Source organism: Vidua macroura, chromosome 26 (genome assembly GCF_024509145.1).
Source record: "Vidua macroura isolate BioBank_ID:100142 chromosome 26, ASM2450914v1, whole genome shotgun sequence".
Classification (NCBI taxonomy): Eukaryota; Metazoa; Chordata; class Aves; order Passeriformes; family Viduidae; genus Vidua; species Vidua macroura.
The window spans coordinates 5,014,478-5,038,667 of record NC_071596.1 but is presented as its reverse complement, the minus strand read 5'-3'; the positions used below and the strand labels follow the sequence as shown (position 1 = coordinate 5,038,667).

The window sequence follows — 24,190 nt, the reverse complement described above, 5'->3', positions numbered from 1 at the left end:
CTTTCATTTCTCATTTTTCCTTCTCCCCCCCTTTCTTTCCCTTATTTTCCCTCTTTTATTTCTCCCCTCCAATTTCCTTTTCCCCCCTTTTTTCCTCCTTTTTATTTTTTTATCATTCCCCCTTTTTTTTTCCCTATTTTTTTTTTCCTTTCCCCCCTTTCTCTGCACACCTGGAACCCCCTCCCGATGCTGCTTCCCCAGAGCCCCCAAAATTCCTTCAGGATTGGGAAGGGGGAAGGAAAAGCAGCAGCAAGGGTGGGAAAATCCCAAGGAATTAAAAAAAAAAAAAAAAAAAAACGGGACAAGAGGAGCCACCACAACCCCGAGCACAACACGGAACCTCCACAAGTCTCTATTTACAAATCCACACGGAATTTTCTTTGCATATTCCCAAAAAAAATTCAGCCAGTGCTGCCAGAGGGTCGGTCCTGCCCGGAGCCCCCCAATTCCAGCCGGGATCCAGCCCCTTCCCAGTGGGATTCGCTGCCCAGATCCCAAATTTCCTGCTCAGGGAGGGATGTGGATCCACAGGGATCTGGGATCCCGATTTTCCTGCCCAAAAGGGCAACGGGAGGGACACAAATCCCTGGGATTTGGGATTCCTCCGGCTCCTTCCCAGGAATTCGCGGTCACATCCCTGGAGGGATCCAAATCCGTGGGGAGCATCGTGGTGCCCCAAATCCAGCCTGGATCTGGGTCCCTCCAGCGCCTTCCCGGGGTGATTCCCAGCCTGGATCCCAATTCCCAGCCCAAATCCCAATTCCCAGCCTGGATCCCAATTTCCCAGCCTGGATCCCAATTCCCAGCCCAAATCCCAATTCCCAGCCCAAATCCCAATTCCCAGCCCAAATCCCAATTTCCCAGCCCAAATCCCAATTTCCCTGCCCAGACCCCAATTTTCCTATCCAATTTCCCAGCCTGGATCCCAATTTCCATATCCAGATCCCAGTTTCCCAGCCCAAATCCCAATTTCCCTGCCTGGATCCCAATTTCCCAGCTCAGATCCCAATTTCCAGCCTGGATTCCAATTTCCCTGCCCAAATCCCAATTTCCCTGCCTGGATCCCAATTTCCCTATCCAGATCCCAATTTCCCAGCTCAGATCCCAATTTCCAGCCTGCATCCCAATTTCCCTGCCCAAATCCCAATTTCCCAGCCCAGACCCCAATTTCCCTATCCAGACCCCGATTTCCCAGCCCAGATCCCAATTTTCCTATCCAATTTCCCAGCCCAAATCCCAATTTCCCAGCTCAGATCCCAATTTCCCAGCCCAAATCCCAATTTCCCTGCCTGAATCCCAATTTCCCTGCCCAAATCCCAATTTCCCTGCCTGAATCCCAATTTCCCTGCCCAAATCCCAATTTTCCTATCCAATTTCCCAGCCCAAATCCCAATTTCCCTGCTCCAGGTGGGATTTTTCCAAATCCACAGGGATCCCGACACCTCTGCGCTGGCACTGGCTAAAAAAAACATCGAAAAAATAAAATTATTTCTACAAAAAAAAATAATTAAAAAAAAAAAACCAAAACCCAAAACAAACAAACCACCTCCTCAAGGCTGTGGGGAGCAGTGAGCGAGCCACAACCCCCAGAATTCCTGCCTAAAATTCAAAATTCAAGCTTCCATGGATTTTTATCTATTTAAAATTCCCAAGGGTCAGGGCATGTCACAGAACCTAATTAGCATCTTCCTCCCATCCTCCAATCTCACTTGGATTCTGCCTATATTTGTATTTTTTTCTAGGTTTTTTTTGTTAAATATATATATATATATACACATTTTTTTTTTTCTTACAAAAATAAATTTAGGCTTTTTTTTTTTAATAATATTTTTTTCTCCGTAGAAGTCGTTTTTTTTTTTTTTAAAGTTTTTTTTTTTTTTTTTTGACTTGTAAACATCTTGAATCTTGCTTATTTTTAAATTAAGATAAAGTGAGCTCAAAGTACCCGTTCCATCGCAAAGTGCTAAGACTTCTTTGTTTTCTTTTTTTTTTTTTTTTTATTATTATTATTTTTAAGCTTTTTTTTGGAATTTTTTATTGCTTTTTTTTTGTTTGTTTTTCTGCATTAAATAAACATCCATCTCTTCCCCCAGCCCCACCACTCACCCCACCCCCCAGCACACACTCCCCTCTCACTCCCTCTCCAAAATACATTCGGCCAAAACCTGCTCTTTGCTTTTTTTTTCTTTCAAAAGTAAAAACACCAAAAAAAAAAAAAAAAAAAAGGAAAAAAAACCCAAAAGAAAAAAAAAAAAACAACAAAAAAATTAAAATAAAAGGAAGAGAATCTAAAAAGTGCTTTGAAAATAAAAGGGCTTAAAATCTCTCTGGTTTTTTTAACTTTTTTTTTTCTTTTTTGTTATTTTTTTTTTTTTTAGCATTTAAAAATGTGCATTTAGAAAACAGGTGACCAACTCAAAGGTGCCTTTTCCCCCCGAGGGTCGGGACCCGCCTCTCCAGCCATAGAGCATCTCTAGATATATATTTATATATATATATATATATATTTTATTTTTGGGAACGGGGCTGGGGGGGGGCCAGGCTGCTCCCCCCTTTCCCAAAGGCCTCCTGCTCCTTTAGGGGAGACCCCAAAAAATCCTTTTTTTTTATTTTTTTTCCAAAGGAATTTGGAGGCGTTTTTGGGGCCGCGCTGGGCGGAGCCGGGGGAGGGGAAAAAAAAAATTCCCTGGGTGGGTGGGTGGGGGGGGGGGGAGGGAAAAAAAAAATTCCCTGGGTGGGGTCGGGAAGAAAAATTCCCTGGGGGTGGGATTTGGGACCCCCCAGCCCCAAATTCTGCCGGCAGCGGGGGCTGGGCTGACTCAGGCACTTCCTGGGCACTGCGGGGTGGGGACGGATGTGGGGACATGGGGAGGGACAGGGATGGACAGAGGGATGGACAGAGGGATGGACAGAGGGATGGACAGAGGGATGGACACAATCCACGGCATGGCTGAGCCATCCCTGTGTCCCCATCCCTGTGTCCCCATCCCTGTGTCCCCATCCCTGTGTCCCCATCCCTGCCCTGTCCCCACCTCCAGCGTCCCCAGCCCCGGGTGCCCGACACAAACCCTGCCGAACCTGCTGCCCTCTCTCTCACATGATTTTTTGTTTTTTTGTTTATTTTTTAGGCAATTTTTCCAGCAATTTTTTTTTTTTTTTCCCCCCCAGCTGCTCCCCCCACCCGCAGCCCTCGCTGCCCGACTGAGCCTCGCACGGGGCTGGGGGGGACAGACCCCAAATCCTGACCCCAATCTCCTGGGAAGGAGCCCCCGGCCCCCAAATCCCAAACCCCGCCCTGCCACAGCCCTTCCAACTCCTACCGCTCCTTTTTTTTTTTTTTCTATTTTTTCCTTTTTTTTTTTCCTTAAATAGATCTCTCTCTGAAATAAGTTTTTTTTTTTTTCTTTGCTTTTTTTTTTTTTTTTTTAAACACGTGTTTGGACACAAAATAAAGCTTTGGATTTACATGGAAGCTCTTTTCCATGCGACAGAGCCACTTTCCATCCCCACCTCGTGCTTCCCTAGCGTCCTTGCCTTTCCAAGAAAAGGTCCTTGGCTATGAGGGATCCTCGGGGGAGAGCCCCGCTTACGATGGGAAGATTGAAAAACATTAATATAATATCTCTCTTTTTTTTTTGTTTCTTTTTTTTTCTTTTTTTTCCTTAAAAAAAAGGGAGAGAAACATCTTTTAAAGAGAAAAATCGGAGGAAAAGTACTAACTAGATTTTGTGACTTTGTTTGTTTTCAGGTGGTTGTTTCATCGGTTGGGGTTGGATGATTTTTTTTTTTTCTTTCTTTCTTTTTTTTTTTTTTTTTTCTTTTTGGTTTAGGAGAGTCCTTGCGCGTTACCCTCATCCGACCCTCCTGCTACATTCAATCCCGGCGCTTCGTTATTGGAATTCTCCTCAAAGTGCTGCTGCTGCTGCTGCTCCTGCTCGGTGCCCTGCGCGGTGTCCTCGGACTCGCCGGCCGCCAAGCTCCCGTCCTCGGCGCTGCCCGTGGGCGTGGGGGGCATGGCCCCGGCCTCCCTGACCCGCGGCTTGCGGCCCCTCCGCGACGGGATCCCGTTGCATCCATCTTTTTTAAGGTGCCTGTGCAGGTGGTCGGAGCGGACGAAAGTCTTGCAGCAGCTGTCGCACTGGTACGGCCGCAGCCCCGTGTGCACCCGCATGTGGTTCTTCAAGTCGTAGTTGTGGGCGAAGGCGGCCCCGCACTGCTGGCACAGGTAGGGCTTCTCCCCCGTGTGCTTCCGCATGTGCACCTTCAGCTTGTCCTGCCTGCGGAGACAACACGAGCTGTCACGCGGATTTGGGGCGCTGGAGGGGACGGATGGGGGTGGAGGAGGGTGATGTTCCGCACTGGGTGGCACTGGGATGGGGCTGGTGCAGCTGGTGTGGGGATGGGCATTGGTGCTGGGCAGCTCCTGGTGTGGGGATGGGCACCAGAACAGGGCTGGGCAGCTCCTGGTGTGGGGATGGGCATTGGTGCTGGGCAGCTCCTGGTGTGGGGATGGGCATCACCCAGTGCAGGGTGTGAGGGTAGGGTCACGTAAGGGGTCTGGGCAGGGTTATGGGGTCACACATTGCCCCATATGGGGTCTGAGCAGGGTTATGGGGTCACACATTGCCCCATTTGGGGTCTGGGCAGGGTTATGGGGTCACACATTGCCCCATATAGGATCTGAGCAGGGTTATGGGGTCACACATTGCCCCATACGGGGTCTGGGCTGGGTTATGGGGTCACACATTGCCCCATATGGGGTCTGGGCAGGGTTATGGGGTCACACATTGCCCCATAAGGGATCTGGGCAGGGTTATGGGGTCACACATTGCCCCATATGGGGTCTGGGCAGGGTTATGGGGTCACACATTGCCCCATAAGGGGTCTGGGCAGGGTTATGGGGCCACACATTGCCCCATATAGGATCTCAGCAGGGTTATGGGGTCACACATTGCCCCATATAGGATCTCAGCAGGGTTATGGGGTCACACATTGCCCCATATAGGATCTCAGCAGGGTTATGGGGTCACACATTGCCCCATATAGGATCTCAGCAGGGTTATGGGGTCACACCCTGCCCGGCCCAGGGCTGATCACAGCTATGGGGTCACACATGGCTCGTGCAGGGCCCAAGGGGCTCATTTGGGGCCGGTGTGCAGGCCAGGCCAGGGGCCAGCAGGGCGCAGCCATCGCTGCTTCCTGGAGGCAGATCCAGCCCCGAGCACGTGGCCGGGCAGGGGGAGCCCCTCCTGCCCCCCCCAGCACCTGCCCGACCCTTCCCAAACAGATCCACCCCATTCCTGGGTGGAACACTCAGATCCCAGCCCTGAACCTTCTCCCTTTACCCAAAAATCCTAAAGCTCCAGGGAAGGATCAAAGCCCTGAGGTCGTGTCCAGCTCTGAGTGACACAGAAACGGGCTTGTGAAATGAAAATTTGGCGTTTTATAACCCCTCCCCCCCTTCCAAATCTCTCTTTTCTTATCGGGAGCTGCTCCTCCCTCTGCGACCGCGCAGGAACCAGGAAACGCCAGGGAGCAAAAATCCCTGAGAAGGGCCGGGCTGGGTCCCACCCGGCCGGGAACACCCGGCTGGAACAGCCCCACTCCTCCTGGCACACCCCAAACCCCCTCCCAGGGCCGGGATCCTACAGAATGGGCAAGGGATTTGTTTTCCAGCCATGGGGAAGGAAAGTAAAGGAATAATAAAATCAGGGGGAAAAGGATCTTGGGGAATGGGAACAGCGGTGCCAAGGACTGCTCCCTGTCCCTCTCCAGCTTCTCCAGCCCAAACCCTGCCATGGGAAGAAGCAGGAGGAGGTGTTTTGGAATCTGGTGGTTTAGAAAAGCAGATTTTTTACAGGTGCCAGGCCCTCCTGGGAGCCAACAGGGAGCAGGTCCTAATCCCACAGAAAGGGAGCAGGGTCCTAATCCCACAGAATGGGAGCAGGGTCCTCATCCTACAGAAAGGGAGCAGGGTGCTCACCCCACAGAAAGGGAGCAGGGTGCTCACCCCACAGAAAGGGAGCAGGGTGCTCACCCCACAGAAAGGGAGCAGGTCCTAATCCCACAGAATGGGAGCAGTTCCTCATCCTACAGAAAGGGAGCAGGTCCTGATCCCACAGAATGGGAGCAGGGTGCTCACCCCACAGAAAGGGAGCAGGATGGAAAAAGGACGAGGTGGCACTGCCCCACCAACTCCCCCTCCCCAAAAATCCCTGTGCCCCCCTCATCTCGCAGTGCCAGCAGCTGCCAGGGACCCTGTGGCATTTCCACGTCCTGCAGTGCCCTGGGTGGTGCACAGGGGGTGGGATCGCTGTGGGATCGCTGTGGGATCGCTGTGGGACCGCTGTGGGATCTCCGTGAGATCGCTGTGGGATCACCGTGGGATCACCGTGGGATCACTGTGGGATTGCTGTGGGATCGCTGTGGGATCGCTGTGGGATCACTGTGGGATCACCGTGGGATCACTGTGGGACCGCTGTGGGATCGCTGTGGGAACGCTGTGGGATCACCGTGGGATCTCCGTGAGATCGCTGTGGGATCACTGTGGGATTGCTGTGGGATTGCTGTGGGATCGCTGTGGGATCACTGTGGGATCGCTGTGGGATCTCCATGGGATCAGCCCTGGGCCCCAGGAGCAGGGAGGTGCTGCGTGGCAGGGCCGGGGGAGCGGGGAGGGAGGGCTGGCACCCTGCCCCTGCCATTATCTGCATTCCTCAGCTCTCCAACGTGGGCTGGGCGCGGCCGCGACCAGGGGAAGGGGCAGGACACGGCCTCCGGCCCCTCCTGCCCCCCCGGCTGCACCCAGCTGCCCCAGGGATCCCACATGGATCCCACAGTGATCCCACAGGGATCCCACACGGAGCAGCCCCAGGGGATGGAGCCCCCAAAGCACGAGGGGCCTGGAAGGGCCGGCCTGGGCTGTGGGAAGTGGCACAGTGGGAACATCTGGGCAGGCAGGGAAAGGGAAGGGAAAAGGAGCAGGGAAAGGGAAGGGAAAGGGGGCAGGGAAAGGGAAAAGGAGCAGGGAAAGGGAAGGGAAAAGGAGCAGGGAAAGGGAAAGGAAAGGGAAAAGGAGCAGAGAAAGGTAAGGGAGCAGGGAAAGGGAAGGGAAAGGGAAGGGAAAGGGGGCAGGGAAAGGGATGGGAAAAAGAGCAGGGAAAGGGAAGGGAGCAGCCCCAGGCCCGGCAGCACACGCTGCCCCTCGGCAGGGCCAGGGCCGCTCCAGGCTGGGACCCCCGGCCCGGCCCAGCCCCGGCGGCCGCAGAGCCCGGGGAGAGGAGGCGGCGCCCGGCCATGGACTGGAGTGAACCGGAGCAACCCAAACAATATCCCCTTTCTTTGGTGCTCCCGTGGCCCAGGCAAGGAGCAGAGGAGCCCTGATTAGGAACAGGGCCGTGGCAAACGCCCCCGGGAGCTGCACCGGGGCTGCAGAGCTCGGCCTGCCAAGGACACGAGTGGGCTCCAACCTCCTTCCAACCCAACCAGCACCACCTCAGCCATGCCATGGAGCCGTGCCCAAACAATTCCCCTGCTCCTGCCTCGGCCACGATGGACAGAGCAAGAGCTGCAGCTCTGTTTCCCCCCCATGTCGGGTTTCCAGCAGAGCTCAGCAAGTCAGGACAGCAGGATGGTGGCACTGGCCATCCAGCCAGGCCCTTGAGATAGCTCAAGTGTCACACCCCCAAACTGCTCCCTGGAAAACTTTGGCCTCCAGCCCCAACTCGCCAGTTAGGATGGAAATGAGGTGAGCAGAGAGATAAAATCACCCAGGACCAGCCCTGTGCTGGCTCCTGGGGTGAGGGGAGGGCCAGGTTTGTGTGCAGACCCTGGGTTTGTGTGCAGTCTCTGGGTTTGTGTGCAGCCCCCAGATTTGTGTGCAGGCCCTGGGTTTGTGTGCAGTCTCTGGGTTTGTGCGCAGCCCCAGGTTTGTGTGCAGCCCCCAGATTTGTGTGCAGGCCCTGAGTTTGTGTGCAGTCCCTGTATTTCTGCAGCCCCCAGGGTTTGTGTCCAGCCCCAGGTTTGTGTCCAGCCCCTGTATTTGTATTTGTGTCCAGCCCCAGGTTTGTGTCCAGCCCCAGGTTTGTGTGCAGCCCCAGGTTTGTGTGCAGCCCCAGGTTTGTGTCCAGCCCCAGGTTTGTGTCCAGCCCCAGGTTTGTGTCCAGCCCCAGATTTGTGTCCAGCCCCTGTATTTGTATTTGTGTCCAGCCCCAGGTTTGTGTCCAGCCCCAGGTTTGTGTCCAGCCCCAGGTTTGTGTCCAGCCCCAGATTTGTGTCCAGCCCCTGTATTTGTATTTGTGTCCAGCCCCAGGTTTGTGTCCAGCCCCAGGTTTGTGTGCAGCCCCAGGTTTGTGTGCAGCCCCAGGTTTGTGTGCAGCCCCAGGTTTGCGTGCAGCCCCAGGTTTGTGTGCAGCCCCAGGTTTGTGTGCAGCCCCAGGTTTGTGCCCAGCCCCAGGTTTGCGTGCAGCCCCCGTGCCCGGCCCGTACCTGGTGAATCGGACGTTGCAGATGTTGCACTCGTAGGGCTTCTCCCCGGTGTGGGTGCGGATGTGGCGCGGCAGCTTCCCGGCGCCCTGGATCACCTTCTCGCAGATGGGGCACTTCTGGAATGCTTTCGCCCTGATCTTCTTCTCCACCTTCTGGGACCAGGACGGGTACACGTCGCCCTCGCTGGAACTGCCGAAATATTTCAAGTAATAATCCATGACCCCGTCCTCGTCCTTGCGGTCGTCGTCGCCGAGCTGCTGCCGCCCCACCGAGTTGATCATCTGCTGGAGCAGGGCGCTGGCGGCCAGGTCATCCACCTCCCTGGCATCGTCCTCCGTCTCCGTGCCCGTGGGGATGAAGCTGGGCGAGTCCCCGGCTTCCTGCGGGTCCAGAGGGCCCCTGGGGGTGCCCCCCTCCTCTTCTCCCGGGGTGGCCAAGCCACGGCTGCTGTAATGTCCGTTCTGGGAAGGGGAGAACATCCCGCCGCTGACCGGCTCCTCGTCCTCGCGGTCCAGCCACATGGCCGGGTTGCTGTCAGGGTCACAGTCACTTGCCTTTGGTCTTTCGGTTGGGGTGGCTTGCGAGTAGAAGTCCAGGCCATTGCAGTTCGACTCCTCCTCCTCCTCTTGGCCTCGGAAGTTCAGTCTCTGAAGGTCTCTCAACTCTGGGTTGGTCCACGGAAAGCTGCCTTGGTGGCCGTTCACGGGGTTGCTCTGGAAGAACTCCAGGTACTCTTTTGCTCTGAGATGGTTCCTCTGATCAATTTGATCTACTGTATCCATCTGGTCATTTTTGGCCAGAATCTTCCTCTCCAGGAGATCCGTGCAGACATCCCTGACGGCCGGGATCTCCAGCAGCGTGGCGGCGTTGAGGATGTCGTTGACGTTGGAAGTGCTGACGGTGAGGGTCGCGGTGTAGGCGAACTCCAGCAGCGCCGACAGGGCGTCCGCACTCACAAAGTCTATCTCATACACGTTCTGCTGGTCCACCACTAACCCTGAGGTGAAGAGCTTCTTGAAGTACTGGCTGCACGCTGCCAGGACGGAGCGGTGGGTGGGGAACTCCTGGCCTTCCACCAGGATGACCACGTCGCACAGCAGCCCGTTGTTCCTCTGCTCATTCAGGCTGCTGAGGATGTCGCTGCTGTGATCCGGGAACGGGATCCCTATGGGGCCGTCCACGCCACCCGCCATCTTCCACGCTGAAGGCTGTGGGGAAGGAGGGGGGAAGGCCGTGAGTCAGAGCTTGGAGGCATCGGGAGAATTCCCAAATTCCTGAGGGACGCGCCCGGCAGCACCGCGCGTGTCCCCTGCGCCTCTCCCATCATCCTGCCCGTCCTGTGCTTACCTGGGGAGGAGGAGGAGGAGGAGGAGGAGGAGGAGGAGGAGGAACAACAGAGCCCAGGTGCTCTCAAGCGAGAACAGCTGAATTAGCACGGATCCGGGCCAGAGCAGCAAGCCTTGGCAGGGAGTTGGCATCACCCAGCCAGGCAGCACCTGGAGCGGGCACAGCTGTGCCCAGCGTGGGGCTACGGCGGCCTGAGCCTCCCCAGCGCATCCCAGTCCGCCTCTGGGAGCATTTCCCATTCCCATTCCTGCTGGGAAGGTCCCCAGCTCGCTGAGAGCAGCCAACACAACGATGTCATCACCGGGAACACCGGTGCCATCGCTCATCCCTGGGTGCCAGAACACCTGGAGAGATGTGGGCAGGGAATATCCTTTGGGAAGGGCAGGGAGAGGGGAGCCCCAGCCACCCCAAGCTGCTGCTGCAGGTGTTTGACAGACCTGAGCTGATCCCTGGAAGCCCAGGCAGCTCCTGCTCCTTCCTGAGAGCAGGAGAGAGGAAAGGATGCTGGGATCACCAAGTGCCAGCACCAGCCCCGGATCTTGGACAGGTTCCAGCAGAAGCAACAGCTCTTCCCAATGCCAAGGGTTTGTTTGGGACAAGATAAATAAATAAAGTCACTCCTGACACATCCACTTGGCTCCAAAGGCTGGAAAAACCCAGAGGGACCCCCTCTGCTGGGAAATGGGCACTGGGGCCCGACTGTGACCCTGAGCAGCCCTGAATTCTCCCACAATCCCAGTCTTTGGGATCCCAAAAATGAGAAATAACATCTCCCTCCTGTCCATCTCAAGCAGCAAATCCACATGCTCCTTGAAGCAGCGATGCCTTTGCTGGAAAATCAATGTAATTCCCCCCATCCCAAGCACTGGGATCAGCAGGAGCCAAGAAATCCACGCACAAAACCAGTCCAAAAATCACCCTTGGCACAAGGCTGGAGTATCCAAGTTCCTGATTTCCAGATGGGGAAACTGAGGCACGGCGGGACGTGGCCTGTCCCACGCCATGGGGGGACAGATGAGTCAGGATGGATCCAGAACAGGAATAATTATTCAGGAAGCAACTCCCAGCCCCGGGTCCCAGCACGGAGCAGGAGCCCAGGTTGCACAACTCTGGCTTCCCCCACCCACCCCCGGCCTCCTCAGTAGTTTTCCATATTTACTTATTTTCGAAAAGTTTTGTTAAGCCCAGAAAATAAGTTTAGCTTTGGCACCTTCCTGTTTTATACAGAGAAAAGGCAGGAGAAGGCAGGTCTGAGGCTGTGGAAAACGGATCTGGAGCAAATCCCTGGATAATCAACAGCAGGAGGACACCGGCGTTCAGCTCCCAGCTGGAATGGGATGGGGGTGAGGAGGAGGGAGGATCCTGGGGGGCTGAATGTGCAGGGCAGGCACCAGTCCTGCCACCAAAACCAAACACCAAAGCCAGGTGTCTTCCTGAGACACCCAGGATCAACTCCAGAGCCACCCCCTGGAGCTCTGGGATTTGACCTTTAAACCCTCATTTCATGGATTTTTTTACATCAGGGAGGAAAGGGCTGTTTGGTGGCACCCAGCCCCAGCTTCAGGTGTGACTTTGGGCAAGGTCACCCCATGCCAGCATCCCCAGGGGATCCCAGAGGAATCCTGAGCTGGGATTCCAGGGATGCTTTGCTGTCTCAGCACTGCTTGTCCCATTCCCACTGGGGCAGCTCCAGAACTCCCCAAAACCTGACCGGGGCCACCGCACACAGAAAAGCAGATCCCATATCCCTGCCAGCCCCAAAACCAGCATTGAAGCTTCCCCCTCTCCTTCTTTTCTACAAGGGATGCTTCACAATTTTTTTTTCTCCCAAAACCAATGAATTTGAGCTTGTCCCATTCCCACTGGGGCAGCTCCAGAACTCCCCAAAACCTGACTGGGGCCACCGCACACAGAAAAGCAGATCCCATATCCCTGCCAGCCCCAAAACCAGCACTGCAGCTTCCCCCTCTCCTTCCTCTCTATAAGAGATGCTTCACAATTTTTTTTCTCCCAAAACCAGTCAATTTGAGCTTGTCCCATTCCCACCAGGGCAGCTCCAGAACTCCCCAAAACCTGATTGGGGCCACCGCACACAGAAAAGCAGATCCCTGCCAGCCCCAAAACCAGCATTGAAGCTTCCCCTTCTCCTTCCTCTCTATAAGAGATGCTTCACAATTTTTTTTCTCCCAAAACCAGTCAATTTGAGCTTGTCCCATTCCCACCAGGGCAGCTCCAGAACTCCCCAAAACCTGATTGGGGCCACCGCACACAGAAAAGCAGATCCCTGCCAGCCCCAAAACCAGCACTGAAGCTTCCCCTTCTCCTTCCTCTCTATAAGAGATGCTTCACAATTTTTTTTCTCCCCAAACCAGTGAATTTGAGCAGGATGCAGCATTTGGAAGCTCCGGGCAGGGGTCCTGAGGGAGCCGTGTCTGTCCCCCCCACACACCCCCAGCTCTGGGGACCACAGGGAGCAGCCAGAGCATCCAGGCAAGGTCACCCCCCCCACCCTGGGGGCTGGGATAATCATCCCGACAGTGTGGGAATGGCTGCAGGGTCATGAGACTGCCGAGGGCCGGGCTGGAGCCTGCTCCAACTCGGCCACCCCGCACACAACACGGCCTTTGTGTCCCACAGCCGCGGTGGCTGAGGACAGCCGGGGCAAAGGGGGCGTCCCGAGCCCCCCAGGAATGGGTTCAGGGCCTGGATGCTCCAGCCACATCCAGTACCCGAGTCCTTAAAACATCACCCCCATTCCCTTTCCAAGGGGCTGAACAGTTTAGGAATTGCCAATGGGAAAGGGAGCGTTCCAAAGTATGGATTTGGGGTTTTGGGAACTTCTTGAGTCTTGACTCAAAAGACATTCCAAGCACCCCAAATCCACTGCTTGCTCATGGCACCAGCACTCAACACCACGATGGAATGGGCAAAATCCACCTGGCAATGTCCTGGAGCAAGGTGACAAGTGACAAAAGCCACTGGCACAACCACAGCTCGTCCCCTCCCTGGCAAGGAAAGGTCTGAATGGGCCACCAAGTGGGAGCTTCAACTACTGACCTAAATTTCCCAGCAGCTCCAGTCTCTCCCTGCCTGCCCGGCTGCTCCAGGTCCCTGTCCCAGACTGGGTGGCTCTGCAGGGCTCAGAGGTGCCACATTTCACCCCAAAAGTGGCTGCGGGGGAGAAGTGTGGGAATGGCCCTCACAGACAAGTGGGAGGGAACCATCGAGGTGAAATACAGCCCGTGAGAAAGAGGCGTTGGAGCAAGAGCTGAGCCCTCCAGGGGATTTAGGAACATCATTGACAGCCCTGGTGGGACACTCTGTGCAGCCCAAACCCCGCTCTCGGCCCCTTCGGCGTTTCCAAAATCCCAACACAACGGAGCTGGGGCTATTCCAGCTCCACAGCTCAGCCCGGCACACACAGCCCAATTCCAGGCAGGAAAAATGTCATTTTTTGGGTGGTCAGTGGGAGTGAGGGAAGTTCTCCACCTCCCTGAGCTGATGTTCCACATCCAGCTGATTCCCCATCGCCTTTGGACGCTGCTCCTCAACACGGAAATGGAATCCCTGAGGTTGGAAACACCCTCCAGGTTCATCGAGTCCCAGCTGTGCCCAATCCCTACCTTGTCCCCAGCCCAGAGCACCCAGTGCCACCTCCAGCCTGTCCTTGGGACACCTCCAGGCATGGGGACTCCCTGGGCAGCCCCTGCCAATGTCTGATCATTCTTTCCATGCAGAAATTGTCCCAGTATCCAACCTGAACCTGCCCTGGTGCAACTCAAGGCTGTTCCCTCTTGTCCTGTTGTCCCCTGGGAGCAGAACCTGACCCCTCCTGGCTGTCCCCGCAGTCAGGAGTTGTGCAGAGCCAGAAGGTCACTCCTGAGCCTCCCCAGCTCCCTCAGATGTTTTTCCAGACTCTTCCAAGCTCCATTCCCTTCTCTGGGCTCACTCCAGCCCCTCTATGAGGGGCCAGACCAGGACACAGCACCCGAGCTGTGACCTCACCACTGCGATTTTATTTTCTATTTTTTAAACTCAATTTCTCACCTCTCTCCTCCCAGACCCCCCCCCCCACCAGCCCAAGAACAGCACCCAGAGCTCACTGAAACCCCTGAGCTTGTGCTTCCCTCAGCAGGATGTCACCCAATCCCTCTCCTCCAGGAGCTCTGGAATTTGACATTTACATTCAAATGAGACGACCACATCAAGATGGGATCACAACCAAAAGTGCTGACAAAACACCTCTTTAATTACCAGTTTTCCACAGAACCTCAGTGGGCTTTTTTTTTTTTTTTCCCTTTTCCCTTCACTTCTTTGCCTTAAAATTTAGAGGAAGCTGAGCAGTTTGGGAGGACTCAGGAATACACAGGTGGAAGAGCTCGGTCACGCCTGGGGAACTGGGAACAGCCAATGTTCTCTAGGTGCTCTAATCCGGAAAAGATCCCAAAACCCTTTCCAAAAGCAGAGGTGCCGCCCACTGCAGCAGCACAGGTGAGAACTTGAGCAGCACCTGGCACCTGCTCGGGGCAGGAAGGGAGAATCAGCATCATCCTTTCCATGGAGCACGAGGCAAAATGGCTTTAGGGAATTCTGTGATCCACAAAGCAACATTTCCTGGGAAGAGCTGAGCTCTGGGACATGGCCCGTGGATGTTGAGGGACTTTGGACGTGAGTATGGAGTTACAGGTTAAGAGGGAAAGGATTCAAACTGACAGGGCAGGGTGAGATGGGATATTGGGATGGAATTCCCAGAGGAGCTGTGGCTGCCCCTGGATCCCTGGAAGTGTCCCAGGCCAGGTTGGAGCACCCTGGGATACTGGAGGATGTCCCTGCCCATGGCAGGAATATTTAAGGTCCATCCAACCCAAACCACTCCAGAATTTGGGATACTCAGCCTCTTGCTCAAGGTGCCCAAGGATCCCAAGTTGCTCTGGGATTTCTTGGAGCAAACACACACAACTGAGGCAGCAGCACCAGGGAAGAATTATTAAAATAATGGTGCTTTACACCAAAAAACACCCCAGGGCTTGCTGCCCAAGGCCCAAACACGATCCCAGCATTCCCCCACCACCAGCTGGAGAAACGGGTGCTTTCCCCTAGGAACAGCTCACACCCCACAAGTCCTGACCTCTTTATATTTAGGGACAGACCATCCCAGTCCCCCCGTCCTTCTCCCAGCTGCAAGGACACCTCTGCCAGCCTGGATGCCTGGGGATAAGGCAGCTCTGCGGCCACGGGGAGCAGGAGGCAGTGCCTGTGCTGACACCAGCCCAGGACAGGCCCCAGCAGGTCTCCCTCTGCCCAGGATCCACCCGAAACTCTGCCGAGGCCTCGGGACACACACCTTGCACGGAGCAGCCGGGGAGGTGGGAACGTGGCAGGCAGCAGGAAGGGAAGGAGGTGTTTTGGTTGCTTGGGAGAAGTCACAATTCCAACCACTCCACAAAGCCATGGAAACTCAACTGCTCCCAACAAGGAAATGTGCTAAAATGATAGTTTAGGGTCAAGCTATCCCAATTATTTGGACCTGGAGAACCCACTGGATGTTCCTGAGAGGAAGACCCTGCACATCAACAGAAGGAATTGCACTGTGGGAAAAATCAAGATTAAAAAAACCCTCAGCACGCTTTTATTTTAAATAAAACTACATTTTCAATGTTGCAGTGGGAAGAAATCCTCGGTCTTGAGAAGGCAATGGAGTCATCAATGGCAAAGAGTGAATTCCAGCTTTCTTCTGTCCTGACTGGACATCCCATCTGGGGTAACATGACCAAGATCATGCAGCTCTTGAAGTGAAGAGATTGGAGCAGAACTAGTGCCCTGCAAACATCTGTGGGCTGGTTTGGACAATCTGGCTCTGTTTTCCAAGCATGGGCATCCATCCCCTCCAGCCCTTAACAGGGAAAAGCGACTGCAGCTCTGGATTTGGGATGTGAGGAATGAGGAATGAGACTGAACCACACGAGGAGGGTTCAGCTGGTTCCCAAAGAGACTCCAGATCACACCCCTGACCAAACCCAGCTCCAGGGGTTCCTCAGAGTGGTTGGATTGTTCTGGTCCTTCCAAAGATCAGAGCATCCCACATCTTGTAGGTCCTTTGGATGCTGGAATGCTGCTGCAAGGGCTCTGGAGACCCAAAGGGGCTCCAAGAGAGATGGGGAGGGACATGGAGTGACAGGACAAGGGGAAATGGATTCAGAGTAGTTTTAGATGGGATGTTGGGAAGGAATTCTTCTCTGTGAGGGTGGGGAGGGAGTGGAATGGAATCCCAAGAGAAGCTGTGGCTGCTCCATCCCTGGAAGTGTCCAAGGCCAGGCTGGACTGGGCTTGGAGCAGCCTTGAAGAGTGGAATGTGATGAACAGTGGAAAGGGGTGGAACTGGATGAGCTTTAAGGTCCCTTCTACCCAAACCATTCTGTGATGAGTCAAAGTCTCAAATTCAAGGTGAAGTGGAAGAACATCTGAGATGTTCTGACAGCTCCTGGGCTCCAGCAGCCTCCCCTGCCTCAGCCCAACCCGGCGGACTCGTGGTGTGACCGCGTAACCAAAACAGCCGGGCTGACCTGGCCAGGTCCGACCTGCCAGGGAGGTTTTCCTCTCCCTGCTCCACGGGAAGCTCCAGCACAGCCAACCCCACTCCTACAGCCCCTTCACACAGAGCAGCTGCTCCAAGGGAAAGGAAATCTGCCCCAAACCCTGCAGATCCTGGGGCACAGATTGACACATCCCTGAAATCCCAGAATCCCAGGCTGGTGTGGGTTGGGAGGGACCTTGAAGCTCATCCCGTCCCATCCCATGGGCAGGGACACCTTCCAGTATCCCAGGGTGCTCCAACCTGGCCCTGGACATTTCCAGGGATCCAGGGGCAGCCACAGCTCCTCTGGGAATTCCACTTCAGGGTCTCCCCACCCTCCCAGGGAGGAATTCCTTCCTGATATCCCATCTATCCCTGCCCTCATTTTGAAGCCATTCCCCCTTCCCCTGGCACTCCAGGCCCTTGTGAAGGGAAGAGCCAAAGCTCTCCATGAGCCATTAATGCCCAGGGAAGGAGCACCTAAAGCACTGCAGGAACAGCCAGGACACACCAGGATTTGACAGCAAGGAGGTTCAGAGAGGAAAGGAGAATCCCACATCCTGCAGCTTCTGGCAGCAAGAGCAATTGCTGAAGTCTGGATGGGGCACTGGATCTGAACATCCCTCAGACCCTCCATGAGCACCCCAGGAATGGAATAAAGACCCATTAAAGCAGGAGCCATGGAGGGACCACCATGGTCAGGCTGGAGGTCTGGGATTCCTCATCACCGACAGGGAATTTTTGGGAATGCTGCTATGGAGCCACCAGGAAGAAAGGGGCTTGCTCCTCTTGGTTTTCCCAAACTGCCTGAATTGCAGTGGTTTGCACATGCTGGCCCAGACGAGGCTGGACAAGCCAGCTGTGGAATTGTTCCAGTGGAAGGACAAGTGCCACCAAGGAACAGGCTCACTCAGATTCATCCCAAGGGCCTGGGAAGGACTCTGCATCTCCCAGGAAACCTGGTGGTATTCCCAGAGACACGGCTCCCTCTCCAAGGATTCAGTTCCACAGCCCAGGAAGACAAGGGATGACCCAATGTCACATTCCACAGCTCCCTGGGATGTAACTGGGATGGGATTTCCTTGCAGGGCCCAGCACAGCTCCTGAGAAACTTCAGTTTCCAGCTGCTGGCCAAAGGCAGGACATGGACCTTGATGGACAATGGTCAGTGCTGTTCCAGAGGATCCCAAACCTGCAGCCAAGGCACAGAGCCCTGACAGCACCAAACTCCTCTCATGTTGCAAGGTGAGCCTGAACTGGTTCCTCCACCCAGCCCTCCTTGCCAATTTTCTCCTTTGTCATCAGAGGCCGGATTTAATCCGGCAGGAATGTGCCTTGGTTTGAGCCCGGGGAGTCTCCCACCCGAGCTCTGTGTGTGAGGGTTATTTTGGGGTGAGAAGCTCCTCCATCCTCAGCACTGTCACTCTGCCTCAGCACAATGTCCATGGCACCAACTCCATGTGCTGGGATTGTCCCCAACAGGTCACAGGAATTTCCCTGCACTGAGATAAAACAAACCTCAAACTGCTGAGAGCTGCTCAAAGACCCTCAATCCCTGCTCCAAACCCACCTCTGCTCCAGCAACTCCCAGGCCTCCCTCAATCCTCAGGCTAAGCTGAGTCCATCTGAGCTCAGCCCAGAGCCCAGGAAGGCCGGATACCCTGGAATTCATGGGAACTCCCTGTTTTGCTGTTCAAACAAACCCTTTTCACCGAGCCCAAATGTGCCCACCCTGCTGCAGTCCTGGCCCTCCAACAGGTTCTCTCCCACGCGGCTCCTGGGGGAAAACTCCCTGGTTTTGGGAGATTCTGGACAACACCAGGCCGTGGCTGAGCCAGCCACAGTTCTCCAAAATACTTCAGAAAGTCTCAAGAGTTGCACGGAAAAAGGGGAAGAACTGCACAAAGCACGAGGCTGCGTGTGCTCCAGCGCTGGCTGCAGGAGCAGCTCTCTCCCAGGAGAGTTCTTTTCCAACCTGGGAGCCCCGGGAGCCTGGAGGCACCAGGATCCAGGCAGGAATAAGCAGCTGCTTTCCAAAAAGGCAACGTGGGGCCCCTTTCCAAGGGAGCAATTGAGGACTCGAAGCTTTAACCCCCGGCACGGCCCAGCTGCTCCAGGTTGGAGGACAATCAGAGCAGGTCATGCTTGGACACCCCCTCCCCTTCAGAGGCCAAAGCCTGTCCCCACTCCAGCCAAAATTTCCTCCAGTGTTTCCTTGAGAAAAACCAAGCCCATCTGCCCCTTCATCCCACATTCCCCCTCTCCTGTCACAGCTCTCGTGGCCTCCTGAACTAAGAGAATCATAAAAACTGCTCAAATCCCAAATGGCCCCATTCCCACAGGTCTCAGACAGCATTTACCCCCTCACTCCATGTTCCCCTCCCTGTCACACCTCTCCTGACTCCTAAACAGAGTCCTAAGAACTGCTCAAACCCCAAATCCCCCCATTCCAGCAGCAGCCCCCAAAGCACCCATCCCTGTCCCCTGTCCCAGGATTCCCTCTGCAGCCCCGTGTCCCCCCCTGCCACTCCTGACATTCCCTGCCCGAGGCTCTGGCATTAATCTAATTGCCTCAAATGACACCTCACAGACCGGTTGTTCTTTTCCACACCGGGAAAGTGGGGAGGGGGGAAGAAAAAAAAAAAAAAAAAAAGGGGAAATAAATAAAAGAATAAGACTGGAGTTTGTTGAGAGAGCAGGGCAGGGCAGTCCCTTATGTAATTCCCAGTTTGTGGATTAACAGACAGCTCGTCCTGCCATTCCCGGCTCCGGGTGATGACGAGCAAAAGCGAATCCCCGGAGCAAGCGGGGCTTCATCCCTGGCAATGCTCTCCTGCCACGGAGCTCCTTCCTTCCTGCCCTGCTGGGATGCACAGGGGGAATGCTGATCCCTGTGCTGATCCCTGTGCTCTGCCTGTTGGGGCAGGAGGCTCCGAGGAACTGCACAGCAGCAACCTGTAGCTACAAGCCCACCTCGGGCACCTTCCCAGCTCCAGCAAACAACGGGGGAAAAAAAAAAAAATAAAAGACATTTACTCACTGGTTCCCAGCGTGCCGGTGGGAAATAAGGAGGTGCACGAAGCAGGAAGGAAATGGGTGCAGGAGTGGAGTGAAAGATGGGGAGGAGGGAGTTAAAACGCAGCGCTGGGACCGGGGAGCATCCTCTGCTTTGGAGAAACCAGGCAACAGGGACAGGTCGGGAGAGGGTCACGGGCTTCAGGTGGGCACAGGGGTGGGAAACAGGAGGAGGAGGATCCCGAGGGTGCCCCAGGAGGACGCGGCTCGGCGGGGATGCGGGAGCAGCGTTCCAGCCGGCCAGGCCAGCGCTGGCAGGTCACGCTCCCGCCTCTCCGGCCGCACATTTTTCCAGGGATGGGCGAAGCCAGGGTGTTGGGAAGCCGCTGATTGCCAGGGGAATCTGCGGCTCATCCCACCGACGTGCCCTTGGCTCCCACCTGCAGCCCCGGGGCAGCTCCCGGCAGTTTCCAGTTTCTCGCACCTTGTCGCATTAAGCTGAGCCCTATAGTTCCCTTTCACCTGCAGCCCGGAGCTGCTGCGGGACATTCCCAAATCCCGGGGCTCCGGGGGAACGAGCCCCCGCCGGGATTCAAGGCGGGGAAGTCGCGCCCCGGCTCTGCCACCGGAGCCGGCGGTGCCACCGGGCGGGTGGGAAACTGAAACTGAGCGTAGGGAAGGCGATACGGGCAGGGGGCTGGGCGAGGAACAATCGTCCCTGGCGACTCGCAGAGGATCCCAGCGCTTGCCTGACCTCGTTTACTCCCGCTGACGTCCTCCAGAGCTCCTCTGGGACGCTGCAGGCACAGGTACAGGGACGGACACAGCACCAGTCTGGATCAAAGGGCCACGCGATTGGGGAGAAACGCTTCCCTTAGCCCAGACACTGCCTTGTCTTCTTCCCTTTCCCTGAGTTCTGCTCCTCAAAAGGCTTTTAATTACAGACTGGGACCGGTCTGCTCAAATTTGAGGTTAAGGCTGGTTGAGAGTGTAGTTAAAGCAACTGTTTATTGCCTGGACTAGGAGAGATAACGAGTCGGGTTCTAATTGTTCGCCACACAAGCTCATCTTCCAAAAAACTCAGCATCCCGAGACGGGCAGAAAACCCTCAAGTGTCAGTTTTAATCAAGATTAAACCACAGTTCTCAAGCATTTAGACTCTGTCTCAAACACAGACTCAGGATTTCACAGTTTTTAGGTGGGACACCTGCACGGGACTCGATCCTGCAGTTAAACCCCAGCACTTGATCCCAAAATAAGGTTTTGAAGGGAGATAGGAGCACCCAAAGCTCCAGAGAGCCTCGATGGCAGCATAAATTTCACCCCTCATTTGCGTCCTGTGCCCACATCCAAATTCCCACGCTGGGAGAACAACTGGAATTTTTAATTCTGCTTCCAAAAGTCACCAAACACGAAGGGAACCCGGCCGCCCTCACTGTGCCAAATTAATTCCACCCAGCTCCTCCACAGAGCAGAGCTCCTCATGAAGCCACAGCTAAAGATCTTCACCAGACCCACGGCCACGGGATGAAATACGAGTGAAAAACGATTAATAATTAAAAAAAAAAAAAAAAAAAAAGGCAGAGGAAGAGTTGCAGAGCAGCAAAGTGAGGAACTACTTTCATTCACCACCACATTTATTAAGAGCTCCTGCCTTGCAAAACCCTCCCTGGAGTTACTGAAGCAATTAAGGCTTGGTGGAAAAATCCCACCATCTCACCCGTGTTTGGGTTGCGCCTCTTCACTCCCTCTTTCACCAGAACAAGCCTAAACAGGGGCCAGAATGAATATTAAACAAGAAAGGCTCCTCTCTAATAAACTCCTCCGTTTCTCTCGGTCTCTTTTATTTTTTTTTTTTTTTTAAGTAGTTGAAATCCAACAACTCCAGCAAAACCATCAGAATTAAAGCCAGCCCGGCTCTCTTCCTGCTCAGCCTCCAGAAGAGCCCACACGCTGCAATTTCCAACCAGGACGGGCAGAATCCTTGAGAAATCACACAATTCCTTGAAATATACCACCACCAACCACCCCAAACGCTTTTGGAAAGCGCCAGGACGACCTTTTAGCTCCGCTGCTACGCTGAGCACAACTTCAACCCTCATTAGGTTGTAAATTCTTCCAGGCAGAACCTTTCTCTCCCCACGTCTATAAAACAGTTATTATATAAGTTATGGCTTTGATAGCCAGGACAATGAACAGCTCTGGGAACACGGCTGCTCTTGAACTGGGACTGGCAGCAAACTCTTACCAAGAGTCCTTGAGCCCAAAGAAACTTTGGCTGCCCAAAACCCGAGGGTCTGCACGAGCTCAGGGAACACGGAGAGCCAGGCAGGGGCCAGGCAGTCACGTCGGCTGGGCTTGTACAACAGGAACTGTCGCTTTCAGCACAGGAACGCCGGGGTTGACACGTTCTGGTGCTGCTGCCGGAGTCCCAGGGCTTTCCATGGAATCATGGAATAACCTCAGCAGGAAGGGACCCACAGGGATCATCCAGCCCAGCTGCTGGCCCTGCACAGACACCCCAATAATCCCACCCTGCGTGTCCCTGGCAGTGCTGTCCAGATGCTCCTGGAGCTGTGGCAGCCTTGGGGCCGGGGCAATTCCCTGGGGAATCTGCCCAGCGCCCCACCATGCTCTGGAAAAAGAACCTTTTCCTGATATCCAACCTCAGCCTCTCCTGATACAGCTTCATAAACCAACTTTCCCCACACTCCTGGACCAGCACGGCCAAGGAACCCTTTCCCTGGCAGTGCCCAGCTGCCAGCCCACGGTCCCAGCAACGACGCGTCCCTGACTTTGTCCCGTCTCCAGCCTCACCAAGCACCGCTCCGAGGGGAAGAGGGCAGGGACCTTTGGCTGTGTCACGGGGGCCTCAGCACGGCACGGCAGTTTTGGGCACCTGACCGGAACCACCACGTCCAAGCCCGAGCCCCGCGGCGGGGGATGACGCTGAGAAGGCAGTGCCGGGTCCCCCGGGAATGTTTTGGCAGGAGCCAGGGATGCTGCCCCTCACGCCGAGCTCCCGCCGGCCTCGCTGCTGCGCAGCCCCGCGGGGGGGGGGGGGAAACGCTTATCCCGCCGGGCTCCTCCGGGCAGCAGCGCCCCAGCCCCGCGGGGGGATTATCGCCGTGGCCCCCCCCTGCCCGCAGCCGGCCGGGGGGAGATAAGGGACGGCCAAGGGGGGGTAAAAACAACCCCGGAACGCGCAGGGCCGGAGCGGGGCGGGCAGGGCCGGGCCGGCGCCCCCCGGCCGGCAACGACCTTGGGGTGCGCGGGGACGGCCCGGCCCGACGCCCCCGCACGGGGCGGCCCCGGGGGACCCCACCCATGACCGGCCTCCCCCCCCCGCCGGCCCGGGCCGCCCCCCCCCCGCGGGGCCCACAGGGAGCCTTGGCCGGGCGCCACGACCCCACCCCTTCCCCCGGGCGGGCGCCGCAATGGAGGCCGGGGGGAGGCGGGGGCGGGGGGCGCCGGGGGGAGGAGAGGGGTAGGGGGGGTGGGGAGGTGGCGGTGGAGGCCCCGCGGGGGCGGCGGGGCGGGCGGGGGTCGCGGCGGGGCCGGGCGCGGGCGGGGGTCGCGGGCCCGGGCGGGGGGGGCCGCGCAGGCCCCGCCGCGCCCGTCCCCGGCCACCCCGCGCGGCGCCCGCCATTGGGCCGGGCGGCGGCGGGCGGGGCGGGCGCGCGGGGCGGAGGGCGCGCCCCGATTGGCCCCGCCCGCTGCCCATCAACACGCCTCCCGCTCGCCCCGCGCGCGGGGGCCGCCGGGAAGCGCAGTCCGCTCGCCCGCCGGCACCTGCGGCGCGGCGCCGCCGAGGGACTACAACTCCCGGCAACCCCCGCGCCGCGCTGCACACCCCCCCCCCTCCTCACTCCTCCCCGCTCCCAACCCTTCCCCCCCCCCCCCCCCTCCGCGACCCCCCCAGCACGGCCCGGCCAAGTACAACGTATACGGAGGGGGGGGGGCAGCCCCCACCCCCCCCGCAACGGACCCAACCGACCCCTCCCCACCCCCCCACTCCCCCGGGGACACGGGGGGGGGGGGGAGGGTCAGGCCCTACCCACCCCCCCCCCTCAACATGCGAGCCCCCCCCCCCCTTTCACCGCGCCCACCCCTCAGTTCCGTACCGGGCGGGGGCCGTGCGGTCCGGGCGAGCGGAGCGGGCCGCGCCGTGCCGAGGCGGGCGGGCCGGGCCGTGCCGAGGCGGGCGGAGCAGGCTCTGGCCGCCCCGCGGGAGCTGCTCGCCGAGGCCCGTATGCGGCTCCTTCCTGCTCCGGCCGGGGCCGCCCCGCTCTTAAAGGGGCCGCGCGCCGCCCCCCCCCCGCCCGCCGCCCCCCCACACCCGCCCCCCCCCCGCCCGCGGGGCGCAGCCGCCTCCGGCCGGGGGGGGGCGCAACGCGGCGCGGCCGAGGGGGGGGGGGAAAGGGGGGCTCGGGGGGGAGCGGACGGGGGAGACCCGGGAAGGGACCCCGCGGAACCCCCCCCACCACCACCGCCACCACCACGCGAGCCGGAGTCACGCGTGTCACACGGTGTCGCCTCATCGCCCGGGAGTGTCACGCAGACCCCAGACCCACGGTGTCGCCTCATCGCCCGGGAGTGCCAGGCAGACCCCAGACCCACGGTGTCGCCTCATCACCCGGGAGTGCCACGCAGACCCCAGACCCACGGTGTCGCCTCCCCACTCCCCCTTGAGTGTCACACAGACCCCGGAGCCACGCGTGTCACACGGTGTCGCCTCATCACCCCCCCCTCCCCGGGAGTGTCACA

The 24,190-nt window shown here is 57.0% G+C and overlaps 1 protein-coding gene across 1 annotated transcript; it reads right to left on the bottom strand.

Annotated features, from left to right (window-relative positions):
* Positions 1 to 1,628: 1,628 nt before the first annotated feature.
* Positions 1,629 to 23,657, bottom strand: ZBTB7A (zinc finger and BTB domain containing 7A). Its single transcript, XM_053999417.1, has 3 exons — positions 23,548 to 23,657; positions 8,488 to 9,695; positions 1,629 to 4,277 (listed from the first exon to the last, which is right to left on the bottom strand). Exons 2-3 carry the CDS (start codon positions 9,678 to 9,680, stop codon positions 3,827 to 3,829), a joined length of 1,644 nt encoding a protein of 547 aa, XP_053855392.1. The 5' UTR covers positions 9,681 to 9,695; positions 23,548 to 23,657; the 3' UTR covers positions 1,629 to 3,826.
* Between the last annotated feature and the right edge of the window lie 533 nt (positions 23,658 to 24,190).

What these genes read in the sequence shown, in the direction of transcription:
- ZBTB7A (XM_053999417.1), bottom strand. Translation starts at nt 9,680, where the DNA reads ATGGCGGGTGGCGTGGACGGCCCCATAGGGATCCCGTTCCCGGATCAC. An exon ending in TGCAACGTCCGATTCACCAG is followed by an intron (nt 4,278 to 8,487) that starts GTACGGGCCGGG and finishes TTGTCTCCGCAG; the next exon opens with GCAGGACAAGCTGAAGGTGC.